Raw genomic sequence first — 19,837 nt, forward strand, 5'->3', positions numbered from 1 at the left:
TTTTCTGTCTGTCTCTCTCTCTCTCTCTCTCTCTCTCTCTCCCCTTCTCTCTCGCTCTCGCTCTCCCTCTGTCGCTTTCTTTCCTTTTTCTTTTTTTTTTTAAAAAAGAAAAAAAAAAAGTTTGATCTTGAGTAATACATTTCAGGTAACATTTTCCCAGGGTTGAAACATGGCATTTTGAAATGAAGCTCCTCAAATGTTAAGTGTGGCTGGCCTATGTGTTCCTCCTATGCTGTCAGATCCAGCTGCAGTAGATGAGGTTCTCCTATCAGTCTCAGAGCAGCACTGGGAAGGAATGACACAAAAGCAGGGAGTCATAAAACATTCAACATCATTCAAAGTCTCCTCTCCCATGCACGCTTAGACAATGTGACATTCAAAACAACAAGAGAATGTCGGTGTCCAGGAAGCATATTTCAGGAAACTCTTTTTTTTTTTTTTTTTTTTGGAATGAATAAAATTAAAACAGAAAAATACAGGAATTTTTTTTTTTTTTTTTTACAGTCATCCATTGTCTGGTGAGGAGGTATATCAAACACATTTACAATGGCATATTCACATTTCCAGGCTGGTTCCAATAAAGTCATAATATCATTCTTTGTCAGGGTAAAAGATTTTAAAATGAATAGGATACCATTTTAAGAGGAAAAATGATACTATACTGAATCTTTACTGAAACCCAAATCACATCTTGTTTAGACACGATTACGTACCTAAAGCATTTGTCTTTTTTTGAGCTTTCTTTACATTTGTATTCAGAACAGGAAGCAAAATGCATACCTTATGCAAATGCATCACTCCAGAATTAAAGTCTGCTTGAAAATAAGTCATTCTCTGAGTTCATTTCTCTTCTTTATTCTATTGTTTTATGAGGTCTTTAAAATGTAAGTGCTGCTTTTTCTTCCTCTCACCTATTAGAGCACACAGCTGTGCGGCAATTCTGTAAAAAAAAAGAAAAAAATCAGGTTACCATGTGTTGAACTGTTTCAGTGCTAAGCAGTGGGTTTGATGAATTACAAGTCAGTTAGTCCATTTTGCTGACAGAATGCAAATTTATTTATGATTCTGAGACTGGAAGAAAATGAAATCATCATATATTTCCAAACATTCACACAGTGTTTTAGATTAGGGGAATCTATTTGGGATGGGAACACATTCTATGAATAAATTGTTTGAATTCCTGTTCGAAACAACTCTTGGAGCACTACACTCATACATTGCCAGGGCTTCTTTCAACCATCAAGCTGTTGAACTTACAAAGAATCTGCATGAAAGAAAATCTTCTTTCAGGGGTACGACAGGACACCCATTCTTCCTCCGAGTCAGAAGAGTTGTACTTTGAATCAAAAACACAAAATCAACTTTAATTTTTGGAGTGTCTGCTTTTGATTTATAGTCAAGGAATAAAGTGCAGCCCATTTCATATGATGTGGTGGTTATCCCATTTTACATTTTCATCAAATCACATTCTGAGGCCATATCTGTAAAATTGAGAAATCATCAGAGCTGAAGTAGTGGGATATTGGAAGTTCAGCTTCATCAGCAGTCTGTGCTGCTGAAATGAGAGACCCTCAGTAGGCTCCTTCATCCCCCCATCTATCTCCAACCCCCCTCCCCTCTGCTTCACTTTCTTCCTCTGTGTTTTTTAAACTCTCCATCTCTCTCTCTCATTTCACTCAGCTGCACAAGATGTGGTGGGATCACACGGGGGCTATTTTATCTACATTTGTGTGAAATAATTTAATTAAACAAAGTCACAGTTATGCTTAGCATATCCCAATCATAACATTTTTACTAGTGTATTGAGACCATATAAAAACCTAGGTGTTGGTGTTACTAATGTTCTGATGGTGATGGCTTTTGTAATATATATATATATGTATCTATACCTACACCTATATATGGGTATGGGTGTGGGTATATAGGCCTATATAAAATTATAAAGGCCAACATCACTGGGATTTGGATTTGTTTAGCTTTGTTTGCTCTTAATTAATTTTCCTAACCCCATATCAATAATATTTAATTAAATTGATACACTATTGATCATCATACAGTCATTTTGCATGGTAATTAATGGCTAAAATGCTGTGGCATGCAAATCTGAACCTCAATTTCATTCTCATTGGACTGCATCCTCATAAGTGGTTTGCAATGTAATATGCAATCCGCTGATGGCTTATTAAGATCTTTACAGTCATTTAATCTGAGACTGTGGTCAATTATATCTCTCTGGAGTAGCATTGCAGTTTAATTTGATATAAACAAAACAAGAGGCTGTGAAGCTGTGGTCATAATGGAAGTTGATACACCCTCTCTCTCCACACGACTGTGCTGGAATGCAGACGGTCAGAGCCTGCACTGCATCCTCCTCAAGGGACCTTCTGTGTTGTTTGTAAACAATAAATAATATTAATTTCATGCTGGACACCTATGGTGGATCGATGCTTATCGACCAAGCAAATCAGTTGTCTTTATAGGTTACATATGTTGAGAGTGTAATTGTGCAATTTAAAGACCCAGGAACACAAACAATAACAATCTGTAACATACAAATGAGGCTCATGTTTTATTAAAGGTCCCATATAGTAGTGAGAGTGAGATTTACATGTCTTTATTGATTATAAAGCAGGTCTAGATGCTACATAAATATTGTGAAACTATTAAAAAAATCCAAGGAGTAATGCACACAACCCGTATTCAGAAACTGTGCCTTAAAGGTGCTATATGTAAGTCTTTGCCATTGCTACATAGCCAATATTAGCATAAACAGCTGTTTACTTACCAGCCTTGAAGAAACGTTGCAAGTTCAGCATCGAACTTCATTCCTTAACTCGCCAATAGCTGTCTCCAGTGGTGGAAAGCAACGCCAAGGTTAACTCTTGTTTTGCTTCTATTTCTATCACCTGTTCTTCTGAAGTTAGCATGGTAACCAACTATCCCCAGCCCGTCCTGTCTACTTTGCAATATTGAATCACTGTAGCGTCCATTCTGCCCTCAGTTCAGCATGAGAGGCTGAAGTAGAGTGACCAGAGGGCGTATTCTGACCTCTTGTCTTGTAAACACATAAAGGCTGAGGCTCCTGGCAAGTGACCGTTGTTATCACCACTATCAGCCACACCCAGCAAGAAATCACCTTCGGTGGCAGGAAAAACTTACATATAAGACTTTTAAAATGAGCCATTCAGACTTCCATAACTTTGTGATGTCACAACTATACAGTCACCACCCTCCGCCATGCCCCCACCAACCAACCTTGCAGGTTTTGGTTTCTCAGAGTGTTTACCTGCAATCTATGCCTTATTTTGCTTTTAGAGCAGTCTCTATTAAGGATTAACCAATGATCTTTTCAGCTTTTAATCCTTTTGATGTTATTCTTCTACTGGTCATGGATTACGTTTATCTTACTGTTCTAAGTTTCCTGCTCTATCAATCCCATTGTTTTATTAGTTACACTTGGACAGACAACTAGACTATTGTTATGGCAGTGTGTGTGGATTGCAAACTTGCTTACTCATAGTTAAAGTATGATATCAACCACCTGGAATCAGAGCTCTGAAAAAGGGATAAGCTGTTTACCTGCTTTGTCTCTGTAGCTGCAGCCCAGGCAAAGCAATTTCATATATGCAGTCTTTCACTCTGGCTGTCTCGGTTGCCTGATCACCCACCTCTGTGATGTCCCTAATGATCTTTAATTCTGCAGCCACACACGCTCCCCCGGCTGGCCTCGACGCACACTGGCACTGCACTGGTCCGCCTAGAGGGTACTGGAAGAGGGAGTTGGAGGCAGGGGCAGTGGGCCACTCCTGCATTGGACCGGGACATTGCAACACCACAGACGGTCACCCTGATGCCACCAGATGATCCGGGGGGAGTTTTACCAAGCTACAGTAGAAGGCTACAATCTGTTATCCGTGGTTGGCCTGGCTGTGCGTCACTCGAAAAAAAAGTCCAGCCAATCAGAAGGGAGGCTCAGAGCCTCCCTTCTGATTGGTTGACTGACACAAAATGACCTGTTCTTGCTAGAGCTCCAGAGAAAAGCCTGAGAGAGGAGATGTAAAACTACATTGAGATGGTTTTTGGTACGTAAAAACCACAGATATTTTGATAGATATCAACACTTCAAATAAAATACCAGAAAAGAGTAAAATATGGACCTTTAATACTAATTGGTCATTGAGTCCGGTCTCTTACAGTTGCTCTGAATAATTCAAGATGATACAAGAGAAGTGGTGGTTGCGTCTTGGTTTTGTGATTGATTGCAGGAGAACAAGCTGTTTCAAGTCTCAGGATATTGTAGCCCAACTCAAGGCAATGACAGAGAGAAAATTAATTACAACACCACAAATCGATGAACAACTGAATGTGCCAACTCCCCAAAGAGCTGTGATTGTTTATTGTAGTCTCATTGAGGGAGCACAGGGGCCAGGATGCTGGACCCAGAAGAATCAGTGGAAGAAAAGGTTTTGCCCTGCCTTGACTCAGCAAACACACATCACAGCAAGAAAACACACTCAAATAATTTCTGTAAAAACCAGCTGAAGCTAAACTCTCTCCCTGAAAGAGTATATATATATATATATATATATATATATATATATACACAATTCTCTGATCCTCNTTTTGCCCTGCCTTGACTCAGCAAACACACATCACAGCAAGAAAACACACTCAAATAATTTCTGTAAAAACCAGCTGAAGCTAAACACTCTCCCTGAAAGAGTATATATATATATATATATATATATATATATATATGTACAGTATTCTCTGATCCTCATTTGAAATGCATGAAGCTTGGGTGCTTTTTTCAGAAAAAAGGCACATACTGTGACTGGAAGAGACACACTCCAGCTTGCTCTGCCTGATAGGACACAGAACAGATTAACAGAATGAGAGAGATCATTACGAGCAACCTCACAAGTGACCACGGCTGAGTCATTCTCTTCCATTTAGCGGCTGTGTGTCTGCCTTCCTTAGTCCCTCACATTCATAGTGCCCGTCAGGATTTGATCATGAACTATATCGCTGTGGGGTTGTGCGTTTCTGCATGTATGCGTGAGTGTGCATGTGTCTGCGCTTTGTACTGTCATTCTGACTGTGACTTTGACCTTTAGCAAGGGATGCTGGATGGAGAGAAGGCTTAATGAGTTTGTATAATAGCTGAGCTCTATCTGAGGAACCATCCATCTACATGAGCCCCATAATTAGCTGGTAAGACAGTGGTCCCGTTCTGTGCTTCCACTTATTATTCTGCTGACTAGTATGTGGGTGTGGAGGAATGGATAAACAGAGACACAAAACCCCCCTCTGAAGTGTATTAATAATCTGCTGTCGATTCTGGCAGTTGTAAAAGGCATGGCTGAACAGGCTGATAATCACTCCACTGACACCCCCAGAAAGTGAGGAAAAGCTATCTGGAACATAAGTCACATCCTGGTCTGAGTTTGCTGACAGGTGTACACCCTCACGGGAGCGCTAATCTTCATGCTTCTTCATCTGTGATTGTCCGTCACAGATGCACTGCAGATGACACACACACAAACCACAAGACAAAGCAGAGGCACATTTAACTGAAACTCAATGACAGGCAGATGTGATCTGCGTGGATTTGCATGCAAAGCACCGATCTGATTCCCATCATACAGGACAGGATGTCATATTCATCATTTTCATGAAAGGCAGGAGATATGAAAAGCACAGTGGCAAGGATACGGATGAAATAATTTCCATTCTGTCGTGCATTGCCAATATGTGGTAAATTATGCTTATTCAAGATATGTAAATGTTTCCCTAAGAAAAAAAGATATAACAGTAGGGCGCGCTCAGGACGCTCCATTCCCAGCGAGCACGTCGAATCCGCTCCTGGTTTTGCTGCTCCGCTCATCGCGGCGTACCTTCCCTGACTCTCAACACTCCAGCATTGCTGTGCAAGCAGATGTTCTTTCTCTGATGCCAATTCTTACAATTTTCGCATTTGGAGAAGGTATTCTTTCGCGCGAAGGCTCCAAAGTGACAAGAAACTGCCTCACTCCTCGGCTCAGTGAGAGAGGGAGAGTTGTGAGCGGACGGCGGCTTTGGAAAAATACAGTAAAGCCGACAGTGAAACCCGCGGCGGAGAGCGAGGCAGCACTTTATTTACCACACCTGTGATGCGTTGTTCTGAGCAACGAAGACGCAAGACCGGGATACTGATGGCCACGGTACGGCAGGAGGATATGTGTTGAGGAAAAGACTTGGGCGTTGTGAAAAAAAGGCGTTTACTGCTACAGAGGACTCTCTCCGGACCTGAACAAGCCCAGTGTGCCAGTGTTTCTTCTCTGCTCCTTGATTTATTTTCAAACTTAGGTGATAAGAAAGAAAGAAAAGAAAACACGAAGATGCCCTTACTTCTGGGCCCCTTTGTCCGCTGTAGGTTCAGCGCTACGCTCCATGTGCTCTGGCTCGTCTTCGCTGGCTTCACCTGCACTGGTGAGTTACACTATCATTTTGTGCTTTTGGTTAATTATTTTATTTTAGGTTTTTCGTGTGAGGAAAAACCACAGTAAGTAGACAAAAAATGCTGCACGTGCCAAGTTGTTTGCCCATGTTGCTTCTATTTTTTTTTTTGGTTTATTTTATTTTTTTTACGAAATGCAGCCCCGCGTGACGGAGCACGTTGTTGGCAGTGGTTATTGTTCTATAATTTGCTAGCACTAACACTCGTCAATTAGCCTGCACCTTCAAGGTTACTCGGGAGAGTGTGTAGCTTCTAACATGTCTACCAAGGTTAAAACTTGAACAGCCTCTCTTATTATCCAGCTTTCTAATGTTGCTACATGTATTTATTTGAAGCAGCGCCATGAAGTCTGTAGCATGTATTTTATCCGTACTACTGTCGTGACTGAGGGAAGTTACACCTGCTTGGAAGGAGTAAGCGCCAACCTGCACTATAAGAGGTGTTTTAACAGACGGGCCCGTGGATAATAAAAGGCAATGCTCAGTAACATAAAGCTTCTTTTTTATGCAGTCACATAAACAACCTTCACTTCATTTTTTTTTGCGAGACTAATTCTAATATTAGCAGAGTATCTCCTCGCTAATCTTTGAGATGTGGAGCTACGAGCAGGACCGGACAAACCGTGTATTCCGTGCCTGTATCCCTCCATCTAATCGGGGGCTCTGCTGGCTGCAAACAGGATCATTCAGCTCCACGTTTCTCTCTGGCCAGGACTCGTTCCTGCTGCATTTGCAGTATGGTGACAGCTTTACGGAGTTGGTAGACGACCTACTCGCACTGATGAGTTACATTTTATGATGTAGCCTCTTGGCCAGACACTCCCGATTGCATGCAAATGTGCTTTGATGTACAAAACAATCACCAACAGTGGGGTGAGCAAGTACTCAGACTAGAGATAAGTTTCCCTCAGTAGCAGCAAATAAGCCATTTGTGAGATAGCCTGTAATGCAGTTTCAGATTTTCCTTTCTGCTCAGCTAGATTTTTCATTTCAAACATCAAATATCCTCAAAGTAATATTATTATTAATAATAATACTGGTGCAAATTATGTTTTAATATCTATAATTAGAGGAGCTGGTCATTGACCCTTAATGTTACAGGCGGTACAATGCACAGTCCTGCAGGTCATCTAACATTCAAATCTATGATTTGATCAATGCAATCAGTTTCCATGTTGTCCATTACTCACCATTTCACAGTTTAGCATTTAGACTACTTTTCAAAACACTTTATTCACTCATTCTCCCTAATGCGAAATATCATCCCCACAATGCCACACAGCTGGAAGCTGCTGGTGAGTATCCAGAACAGGAGAATTTCACACATCATTTGCCTTGTGCTTGTTTCCAAACTGTTAACCTTGCTTTGGACAGAAGGCAAACATGTTAAAGTTGGTGTAATTGTGTCTCTTGCTTCAGGACACTGAGATGATGAATTAAGAGGGCTTTTCTCTTGCATTAATTAGCGTATAATTATGAATATATTAGGATTAAATAAACAGTCGTGCTCCAGGGACCTCATATATCAAGCTAAGTAAGTAGCAGTGCGGTGGTATTTACAAGTCATTTTATGATGCATGTTGAAACTGATGTATTTTGATTGGGTTGCTGGGTTATATGGATAGCGTGGTGTTCCAGTGGTTGGGTGATGTTGCCTCACAGCAAGAAGTTACTTGGTGCTTCAGTTGTATGTGGATGCTGCGTGTTCTTCCCTTGTCCGTTAGGTTTCCTCTTAATGCTCTGGTTTCCTCCCACAGTCCAAACACCCGCAGCTGTAGGTCGATTTTAAGGCTCTAAATTCCCATAGGTGTAATACAGTGTGTGTTTCTTTGTTTGCCCTGTTATAGACTGGCGATGTGGCCAGGGTGTTTCCCTGCCTTTCACAGAGTGCATGCTGGGATATGCTCCCAGCCCTTCTGTGACCCTGAATAGTAATAAGCCAGTTCAGAGAATAGATGAATACAGGGTTGTAGGTAACATGTTTTATTCTTTTTTGTCTTCTGTATCACATTTCTGGGCAGACCCTTTCTCCTTGTCTCAGTCTGTCACATTCTGTCATATATTAGGTCAGTATAAGCATCCTTATAAGCTCCCATCACAGCTTACAGTCTACTTTTATAGGACAGAGTGAGTTCCAGAAATGGATTGGAAAGTAATTTGGTAGCCAATTCTTTCTACATCAGGGCTGGGACAGTCTCAGCTGAGATCAGTCAAGTTATCCTGTGTAGAGAGGCAAGGTGCTGACTCTGCATTCATCGGTATCAAAAGCCGACTTGTCTGTTTTGCAGAGAAACATAACTCAGTCAGTAATAAAGGTAGGCCTGTCAATCTAGATTTGAGCTAGCTGAGCACTTTCTCTTTCACTGGGTTGTGAGTGATCTGATGGACTGGACAGGACAGAGGGGGTAGGTGTGCTTTCAGCCTCAGGAACTAAGAACTGTACTGCACTGTGTGCCTGCACACGCAGGCGAAGCAGAACACAAATTTGCATACATGCGTTTCTGCTGCCTGTGTTAGGTGTATTTCTGCAGATTATTCAACCCTGTTGCTCCTCTTGTTTCCCATTTATTTAAACTTGCCTGTTAGTCTGTTGACTGTTGTTAGCCCTGTTGTTACCTCATCAAGAAAAGATAATCAAAAATGCAGCTATCAATGCAGAAGGAATAAAAATCCCTGACTTTTCTTTGTTTTTCCCTCTGCCCAGTGAGAGTGTTGCCAAGCAATTGTTGTCTGGTTCAGTGAGGGAGCATGGGATTTGGTATCAGGCACCTTCCTACTTGTGTGAACAGTCACCTCAGAGCAATTTCCACGGGGTGTAAACCTTGTGATGATGCAAGGAGATGGCCATTAAATGACAACAAGCAGAAACCTGTTGCATAATACAGTCATTTGTGACATCCCATTTCTTATTACAGTAATATAAGGGATTCTTTTGCCAGATGTCTCTCATCATTCTAATATGAATCATCCCAGAGTTGACTTTCTTGCACCCAGTTTTGTCTCATTGACTCACTAAAGAATGCGATAAGGAGAGCGAAAGCTGAAATTAACATAATTTATTGGGGGAAATTGCCTTCTGGTCAAAGGAATTTAAAACCACTTCGTTTCTGTCCCATAGCTAATGCATGGCAAATGATCGCCATGTATTTGCAGGGATATAGTCTTTTACAGGCAAGTGATAATTTACTACCAGAAAGAGTTTTTGTTCCCTCTAGTCATGGGAGATGAATTCAAATGACACAGACAACGGGAAGAATGTTGTGCACTGGGGGAGGGAAATTTTATATAAAATTATTTATTTTCTCAACTGCTGATACTCACCCAGTAAATTAGCGCGATCAACTGCAGTATATATCATTCAAGGAGGCTGCTTACAGAATTTGAATTGGACAATATCACAATGAAAAATTGAGTTCGAATTGCTTCTTTGCAGGACAGAGCTGATCAAATATATTGCTTTTTTTTTTCACTCTTTCCATCATGTTAATTTGTTTGCTCGAAAGAATACAGATGAATTAAATGAATATGCTTCCTGTCCAAGTTTTGCCAAATGTAGTTTCTTCAGTTAGAGTCAGTGTGATTAATGGAGGCATAGATAATAGTTCAGCATAAATGAATAAAAGGTAAACAGTGGATGTCAACACAGGTCAGCTTTAAACAATGGAGGAGCACGCTCCATTTGGTGACAAATGCCCGGGTGCCTTATCTTTCAGAAGGCTATGTCCCTATGCTTATCATTTGCAAATGGCAATCTTGAGGAGTAAAGGAAGGACACAGCCGTGGCCGAGGACACACGGAGGATGAACCTCGCAGAGGGGAGGAGTTAGGTGTTATTTTCTGCAGTCTGTGCAGAGGCCCTGCAAAGGCACTACATCTCTGTCAAACTCTGCCCTTTTGTTTCAATTACCCCATTTCTATGATTCAGTTCTATGTGAGAGCGCTTAGGGGTTGAAGTTGGGCTGTTTCCTGCCTGAAATGCAGTGCACCATAGTCCCTATCAGTGCTTTTCTATCTAGGCAGCATAAAATCGACCTTTCACCTCTGATGTGGGATGAGATTACCCTACGTCTCAATGGGAACCTGGACCATAATTCATAGGAGGGCACAGGATCTGACATTGTATCAGCAGTTGGGAGATTGCCCTCAATCTCTGCTGTTCTGTGTCTGCTGCTTCTAACCATCCCATGCCAGCGACCAGCCTCGTATATCCAAAGGCCACCAATGAGAAGTCGGGATGAGCTTGTTCTTGAGTCTTTCCCTGGAGGGTCTAATCAAATGTTCTTTTCCCTGGGTTATCCCTTTCTCTCTTACACTCCCGTGGTGAGGAAGAACATGCAATACCGACCTTGAAACTAGGATGCTGCGTTTTCTTGCTGGGGAAAAAAAAAAATTCACTTAAGCACACAACAATGGCTCATGCGAAGGTTGAGGGCAATGTCTGGAAGTTAGTCACAATGGACAATCTTAATGCTGCCAACAGACACTCAGCGGTAGTTTCCTTCCCCCGGATCTCTTGACCATGATTTTGCCAACTAGAAAATAAAGGTGGTGGACATTTGGTGTGTGCTAGTCTTAGATACGGTATGTGAAAATACTTTCTTGTGTTTGTCTATAGTATCCATGATGTGCTGTCCAGCTGCTGAGTTTGTACAGTGAGAATAGTGGTATGTTAGGAGATGTTTCCACTTTCCAGCTCCTTCCTGTTCTCCAAATGATCAATACTCTTCTTCAAATGGTTAATTGGCCATCAGTCACTGTCAGAGGAAGTGCTTAGAAACCCAGAGGTGTCTTGGTGTAGCTCATAATAAGAGACTGTCCATTCCTCTGGGCCCTCTTCTGGCCTTTACTTCAGGCCAGGTGGTGGCTGGGGAAGGCGGGTCTGAATGCAATATGGAGAGCCATAGATTAATAGTTCCTTAGTGAGGCCACCAGGGAGCGATGTGAAAGCCACTTCCACTTCATCATACAGTGGACTGGATGGAAAGTCTGCAGAGCACGTGGTGGGAAAGGAACTTCGAAACGGCGTGAAGGTCATTTAACGTGAGCTGCTGTTTGGCACTTCAGTCTAATGTCATCTTGTTTAATCCTCATTTTCTGTTCATTAAAATCTCGTGTGTTTTTGTGGCAGGTAGGTTAACTGTATACACCTGCCTGCCAAGAGTGGGAAGCATCTGTATGTCGATATTTTGTTGTAATATTGAGGAGAAGTGCGCTCATTTGAATGAAGGCTGTTTTTTAAGCAGCTTGAAGTATAAAGTTATAAGATAATTAAACTTTTATCTGCCACTTCAACCGTGAAGAGAGAACATACCTCCAACCAAATGTATGGCTCATTGTTATGCTTACCCCTGTTTAGTATGGCATGTAAAAAACATAATTAGAAATCACCTAAGGCTACTCGGAGAGCCCTGCTGGCGCTTGATTGGCAAGGGTATCGGAGGGAGGTCTGGCTCAGTCTGAGCCAGAATTTGTCATCTTGAAGTGATTTTGTTGACAAGACAGGAGGCACAGTGACCTTTCCTAATTATGTGTATGTGTCCAGGCACTGACGCCTTAGGCAAGCAATTCAACTGAGTCAACAGAGCGCTGACTCTCAGAGCACATTCAAGTGCAGACAGCACGTTGTGTGATGTAAGGTTAGAATATGCTGGGTTTAGCAGCGAGCTTGTTAATAATTCAGTATTGATACAACATTACTGATGTCATTTGTGTCACCTTTTGCTCTGTGTCTTTGCTTATAGATATGCGAAAGAACAAACAGAGAAATTGTTTTGTTTTCCTCCATTTTCCACTTGTACCTGAAATCATCTCCAGAAATCAGTCTGATCTTACGCCGTGCACGTTAATTCCCACAAAACATAAACCATTTATCATCCACCCTAAATGTGTAGCAGTGAGAGAACAGCCTCTCTGATCTATGTAGGTCCCTCCGTTATTGTTTTTCCCAAACAAACCACTTCCCGATGTGAAATGAGGTCTGAACATTACAGATTCAAAGCTTAAAGCTAAGCAGCAGATTTTCTTGGCAAGGCCATCAGGAACACTAGGCTCACGGAAAACACATTCAAGTCCTTACTCCAATAGAATTAATCATGACAACACAGCTACCATTGAGGCCAGTTGCTCCCATGTACAGCACCCCCTGCACTTGATTATGACTTCTATGGATTTAAATGTCCACTGACAATGCATTCATGTTAAATCAAAGTGTGTTTTGATGCCTACAGTCACCACCAATGCTTGAATTTCAAAAGGTGAGTAGGGAACAGCTCTGCTCTGGCATTGTTTTAGTTAATTAGCCGCTGATTTACAATCCTGCATTTCAGGCAGAATTAATATTGAAGGTTTAGTGATATGAAAGAAATGGACTCTTATGATGGGAAGTAACCAGTTATAGCAGAAATGACACAGATTTCAAGTATAAAATGTTGTAGGGCCTGGGGCGTCTTGGTCTGCATTGGAGAACATTGAGTCTGGTTTACAGCCAGAGTTGAACAGTTAATCATAATCTTTCTGTTCAGTGAGTATAAGTACACATCAATGATTACAATAGTAAACCTCAATAAGTTGTTATCATTTAGATGCCATACTGTCACAGTGAATCTGAGCACTCTCCAATTTTTTGTAGCTATACCAAGACCTTTGTCATCAAGACATAAAAAGCAGAAAACTAAGAGGTTGCTGGAGAAGAATCCACCATTGATTTCCTGGCCCATCAAGAGTCATCTAAAGCAGCGTTTCCATGTTTGTACCTGTTTATTAAAAAATATTAACACCATACAACCCTCATAAACATTTTAAGTTCTCTTTCTCCTTATGGTTTCCAGCGGGCTACGTTTGCTCAACTACTGAACCACTGTAGGAACTATTTACTGTATCATTAGATACCCATATTAGATTTGCTCAGTTTAAAGTTGGCTGGCAACTAGATCCAATATATACCTTTGTCTTGGAGAGAACAACTCACCATAATGCATTTGAAAAACGGACAGCGGTGAATGTTTGATATAGCCTATGGGAGAAACTTGTGAACCAACTGCTGCAATTAAAAATTTGTTGAAATTAAGTGCTGCTCTGTAAACTGCAAGTGCTCCTCAGTTTCCCTGTGGCTACCTGTGGTTATGTGATGCAGGAGCAATGTAGCAACATTGTCTGATAAATCAACACTAGAATTACTAAATAACACTATTTCTAATTTTGAGATGATAAAAAGAACTCTGAAAATTAGACAAATGGTGGAATAAAATCACTAAAATTAAGCTATACCTGTAGACAGGACAGGTCCGTCCATTCCCACCCATCTCTCTTGTAGTGGATACAGTATATTTGTTTTGTACAATATCTATCACTGTATATGCTCCTAGCACATTAACTTTATTTTCCCCTATGAGTTCAAATGTAAACATATGGATTTTTTTTTTTTTTTTTTTTTTGACAAAAACCTAATCCACTTATTAGCTTTTTCCATAAGTTTCAACTGCATATTAAGGACTTAATCAGCAGATAGCATTTGCTCAGTTGTCATGGAAATGTCTCAGTTGTTTTTGGTGATCTAAATATATCATTTCTGTCACATTGTTAGATTCTGCCTTATTTAGGTGATTTTTAACTCTCGACACTGCTCAGTGGCAGTCTTTGGCACTGGATGTGAAAGTTGAATATTTCTGTGTGTATGTGTAAATTCCAACATGCAATTGTCAGCATGCAGGCAAATCTTCTGGTGATAGCTCAAACAAAGCGTTGCTCATTAGGAAAGACATTCTCACGTACAGGCAAAAAGTATCCACACTCCTGGATCTCATTTCTTTTTAATTAAAAAGCTTCGGGCTTGTACACACTATGTTGATGTACCTTTCATTAGTCCACAACAGGTCTTGGGTTCAGTCTGCTGGGCGTAGTCAATTGACAGATATAAACTGACATCAGCATGAATTCTGGTGTGGGTGGATAGTAGATATATTGCAGCTCTTGTTAGTGTTCAAGCCTCCTCTGTCAAAAGACAGTATGATGTCAATGTGCTGTAGTACTTCCACTCTGGCCTAGCAGATGCTGCTTTAGCTTAATTGGACACTGCTTAATGCGTATTTGTGGGTATGCTGTTTTTATAGACTTGAAAGTGCTGTTACAGGTTATTGATTACAATTTTGCCATTGCTTCTTTTGGGAGTTGGCACTGTTCAACTCCTTCAGTAAAAAAACAACAAAGCTCAGTTCAATTTGCTCATTTAATTAATTTGCCTAACATGCAGTTGGGGCGGGCAGACATCTGGTGACCAATAAACAAGAATCTAAGGAGTTATTTGTTTGATGGGTCTGGCATTTAATGAATGTGAGTTGGTGTCCAATTTCAAGCAGTGATTGAATGTACGCCGGCCTCTGACCGAGCTCAGTTCATACAATATTGTTAACAGCTCCTCTAATGACTTCATCCATCCTTTATTTCTGAGTCACTGTAGCAAATTTTTACTCCCACTGCAGAACATCCCATCATTCATAAGATGAAGACACTATAGAGGATTATTCATCTCTGTTATTCCAGATTTGACAATCTAATTGGAGCTGAAAAGTCAATTGGGATATGCTAGGTATGAAGCACACTAAAAGATTTTTGCATCATTTGTTGGATCCGGGGGCTCATACATTCAGTTTTAAACACCCTGATAAACTCTTTGCTATAATTGCAGACATTTTGATGTTTGCAGAATGTCTAGACATCTGCACATGCCCTGAACAGATCCTGTGGGGTGTGGGGATCACAGAGTCATCCCAAGAGTGGTCACAAATGTCGCCAAATGTCTGTCTTCACTTGATCTGACAATGGAGTTTTTAATCATGAACTCTGAGCAGCATTGTAAGTCACTCTGGATAAGAGTGCCCACCAAATGTTGTAAATGTAATTGTGATGACAATAGCCAATCTACAGCTGTTTTGATCAGTGTCTAGATGGTGTTCTGTGAAATCTGCGCTCTCAATGTCATTGACATATCAAGAGGCAGCATCGAGTGGTTTTCCATTTTATCACACGTAACTGCATGACTCTGACCTCGGTTGTAGAAATCTAGTGTGTGGACATTTTTGAAGTGACTCAGAGTTGGATTTCAGGTCTTCCTCAGATTCAATTTCAGTGTTCTTCTATTGTGTCCCCAGCTGTCCTGTAATCACATAGGAAAATATCTACTTTATTTGTATAGTCAGAAGGCCAGAAACCACAAGCCAGTAATACAGAAATCCTTCAACTTTACTGGAGTATTTCCATCAGACTAACACTCTTGCACAACAAGTTGGGCCTCAGTAAGCACCAGATATTGACTTTGGTGTGGAAAATGATCAGCCTTTAGAATTAAAGTAACTCAGTGTTCTCCTCTGTTTATTTAATATACGGTCTGCACTATTATCATTAATATATTTATTGTCTTTTAGTGCTTCCAGTGTCACCATTGGACTCCGATCTGACAAGGATTTTGGTGTGACATGTTCCTCTGGTCTAGCCCTCATGGCACCAGGGGGCTCCACTGGGCCAGACTGATGTGGTGCAGTATAGGGAGGGGGGGCTGGGCCCCCTTAATCTCTACCAGACATGACAACTTCATAAAGGCACATTAATCCACAATGAGCAGGCTCCCTCTGGAGGGTTTGGGGGCTTTTTTTTTCCCCTTCTTTTTTTTTTTTTTGTTTGAGTGGGAAGCAATGTCTGACTCGCACTGGGCTGCCCCTACCTGAGGGTCTGAGGAAGGTGATCCCTCTTCTGCTTTCTTTATAAGTGTCTAATGAGGAAACAAAGGAGAAAATGAATAGATACACATGCCAAGGGAAAGGGTTAAAAAGGGAACAGAAAAAGGCAAAATTTATTTTTTACTTTTTTAGGCCAACCTGACTAACTGTTGCAAGGCCTCTTTTACCACCAGCCTCACCTCTTTACCTCCTTTTTTATTTTTGTGCATATGAACACATCAACATGCATAGGCACATAAACACAACACATACTCTTACTTGTAATTACTAGACATGACTGTATGCCAGCCTGATTGTCATACACACTGTGCTCCCTGCCTCTAACTGCTTACATTAACATACTTAAACCCCTAACGTGCAGTTTCGGGACTCCAAAATAATTCCAGAAAGAGTTTTTATTTCTCAGTTAACTTCGTGCAAAGTGAAGTAAACCTAAATCAAATCCATATTTGCTGTGATCATCCTCTGCCTTTAAACAGCACCAGCTCTCCTCGATACACTTGTGCACAGTTTTTGAAGGTACTTGGCAGGTAGGTTGTTCCAAGCATATTGGAGAACATGCCACACTTCTTCTGTGGATTTAGGCTGTCTCAGGGTCTTCTGTCTCTTCATGTAATCCCAGACTGACTCCATAATGTTGAGATCATGGCTCTGTGGGGGCCATACCATCTGTTGCAGTACTCCTTGTTCATGTTGTCTCTGAAGATAGTCCTTATTATAACTCTGGCTATATGGCTGTGTGCTGTATGTATGCTCATGCTGCTGAATGAATTTGGAACCAATCAGATACCTCCCTGATGGTATGGTGTGATGGATAAGAATCTAAACATCTAGAGTGCCTAAAACATTTGTACAGTACTGTATGTACAACCCATATCTGTTCTCTATATTTCACTGATACAGTAAGTGTACCGTGTGTCTTGTCATGCTTGCACTTGTCCAAAGTCACCTCATGCTTTTCACTAAAAGAAATTGATGTTACTATATTAGACTCTGTCTGTGACTGAGCAGCCTTTTCCATTGGTGCTGCTGTTTTTCAGTTGAAATCTGAAGTGCACTTATGAATCATCTATTTCTATTTTTTTAAAGTTCCCAGAGCCAGACTTCATACCATGTTCCTGAATCACCCCAGTAATGTGTGATGGAAGTGCCACCGTGAGAATTGCGAGATTGGACAGTCCATACTTAGCTATTTAAAATGATATTTCTGGTTTTAAAATTACCCGACTGAAAACTTGGACAGATTGGTTTCAGCCTGAGTCATCACAAAGCCAAATGCAATTTGGCTTATTTTCTAATTTCTTGGTCTGCAACATACACTGCATATGGCTTTGCTCTGCCATTTTCACTAAAGTAATTATTAAATAATAACTTTTGTGGTTGAGTCAGATTGTTGTTGGAAATGTCATTGTTAAACTTTTTTCCCTTTTTAAATATTTTTTTATCTGTTTTCCTGCAGAAATATTACACTGTGAAATCCTAAGCTTTTACACACAGGAGAGGAGTAATCATTTTAAGAAGATCGTTTGCTACACAAAAAAAGTCTTTTATCTTTGTGCACTCTGCTACAGAAGTATTCCTTGTCCAGATTTGTAAGAAAGGATTTGTCCCACTCGTGTTCAAAGGCTCACGATGAAATTGTGAAACAAACCGGCCCCATGTATGAAAAAGGACTTCTTTACTTGGATAACATTCCTAAGAACTCACAAAGGCGCTTTTCTCTTGCCTTGGCAGGCTTCAGCTTTCCTTTTATCAAATGTGTCTTACCTTTCAGATTCCATTATATTAATCAACGGCATGCCTTAGCTCTCCTCACTCATTAGAGGAGGCTGAGAAGCTGACGGATCATTTGGAAATATGATTTTTGTCTACTTTTCCATGTCAGCATTATCACCATAAAAGTACAACTCGTCAGTAAAACACATTTCCAGCATTGAGATAAGTAGCACGCTTTGGTTTATATTCATGTGTCGACTCCCCCCCAACATAAACTCAGGCATTATTCGTGCCCATCGTCTGTAACAGGCTGCCATTTTGTGTTAAGCCAGCACTGACGCACAGAGCCTCCACAGCTTGGTGGATATTGCCAGCGCCTAAAGCAAACAGTAGGGCTTGAGGTCCCACAAGCATGTAGCAGCAAAGTAAACCCATTAACTGCCTATAGAGTGGTCTGTGGTATTGTCTCCACATGACTCTATCCACAAATGAACCACAAGCTGATTTTCCTGTGTGTTTGGCTTTATTGAATAACCACAGAACAGTCAAGACAAGACTTCACTCATTTTGTAACTAATGGTAGAGGAAATAAAATTTGTTCACATCATTTAACATTTGTGATGGAAGTAGCTGGAAAAAGTTGGAGACTCTGTGTAAAAAATAAATAAATTAATTAATTAATTAATTAATAAAAAAAAGGAAGAAAAAAAGAAAAGTTGTATATTATACAGTGATGCTGGTAAATCACAGCATAAGCATTTCACTTGGAAGATATAATTTGACAAGTCTGCAGCATTTCATTTTGGGGCACTGAGGCATGATACTTTCTTAAACTGAATTCTTCTATCCCTTCTCAACATATGATGCCCAACTGTACAAATTATTTGAATCGCCAGAAGGTGTTTGATTTATGCTGAGTCTGAGTTATCAGCTCCAAACAGGCCATGTAGCTTCTCCCTTATCATCGTACCCAGCTGCTTGCAGAATTTCTGCATGTTTTTGAGCTCAGCCCTAAATGTGATGACAATAGTCATGAACAGAACACAAAGACAAAAACTGCCACTTGCAGCAAAATGAGAGCCTCCCCCTTCTCGCCTAATTTTTGTGTCGGATTTTCTTGCTGTATGTTTGACAAGAAGGGCTGGCAGCTTTACGCAGTGGCACAACTCAGGCTGTCGTGGATGCTGCCCATCCCGACCCCTGTCACACAATTAGCTTTTTGCTTTTCAGATAGCTAGAACAAAGGTGAACTCTGGGAGCTGAGGCTGTATTCAGTCAGAGTGGAGGGGTGTGTGTGTGACTCTAGGGCACTTTCTTGACCAGAGGAGTCGTTGGCTGTCACTAAACATCACTGTCTCCCTCCCCACTAATGGCATCTCCAGATTGTGCTATGAGGAACAAAGGCTGGTTGTATGAGATACTGAGGAAAAAATAGAGCGACCCCATTAGAGCTGCAGGCTGTGGTTTGTGACAGCGGCTGCAGACCTATAGAAGTGTCATGACAGATATGAACCAAGGAACAATTATAGGGTGATGTGCTTGAAGCTAAGCTGGCTGGTTCCTTCACCAAGAAAGAGAAAACGTGTCGAATGAATAGTACAGCAAATACATGCCTGTACACAAATATAAACACGCAGACAAGTTTGTGCAGCTATCCTTGTTAGGACATTGCATTGACTCTGTCCGTTTGCTGACAGCCTAACCCAAACCCCAACTTTAACCAGGACCTTAGAAAAGATGTTTTGACTCATTAAGACCAGGCTTTTGTCCCTATGAGGACTACTGGTCCCGACACACATACACACATACATTCATGTGCATGTAAATGTAATATTTCAATATATAAAGCTGTTAAAACTATTAAAACTAAGAAACGATAGGGAGAAAAATCA

The 19,837-nt window shown here is 40.9% G+C and overlaps 1 protein-coding gene across 1 annotated transcript in view; it reads left to right on the forward strand.

Moving 5' to 3' along the window:
- Positions 1-6,152: 6,152 nt before the first annotated feature.
- unc5a (unc-5 netrin receptor A) overlaps positions 6,153-19,837 on the forward strand; it is a 127,350-nt gene continuing 113,665 nt past the window's right edge. The window contains exons 1-2 of the mRNA XM_022752073.1: positions 6,153-6,203; positions 6,416-6,471. Of these exons, the coding sequence (XP_022607794.1) occupies positions 6,153-6,203; positions 6,416-6,471 (107 nt within the window). The remainder of the gene's footprint in view (positions 6,204-6,415; positions 6,472-19,837) is intronic.

The sequence above is a fragment of the Seriola dumerili genome, unplaced genomic scaffold (assembly GCF_002260705.1).
Source record: "Seriola dumerili isolate Sdu_G_001 unplaced genomic scaffold, Sdu_1.0 BDQW01000161.1, whole genome shotgun sequence".
Classification (NCBI taxonomy): domain Eukaryota; kingdom Metazoa; phylum Chordata; class Actinopteri; order Carangiformes; family Carangidae; genus Seriola; species Seriola dumerili.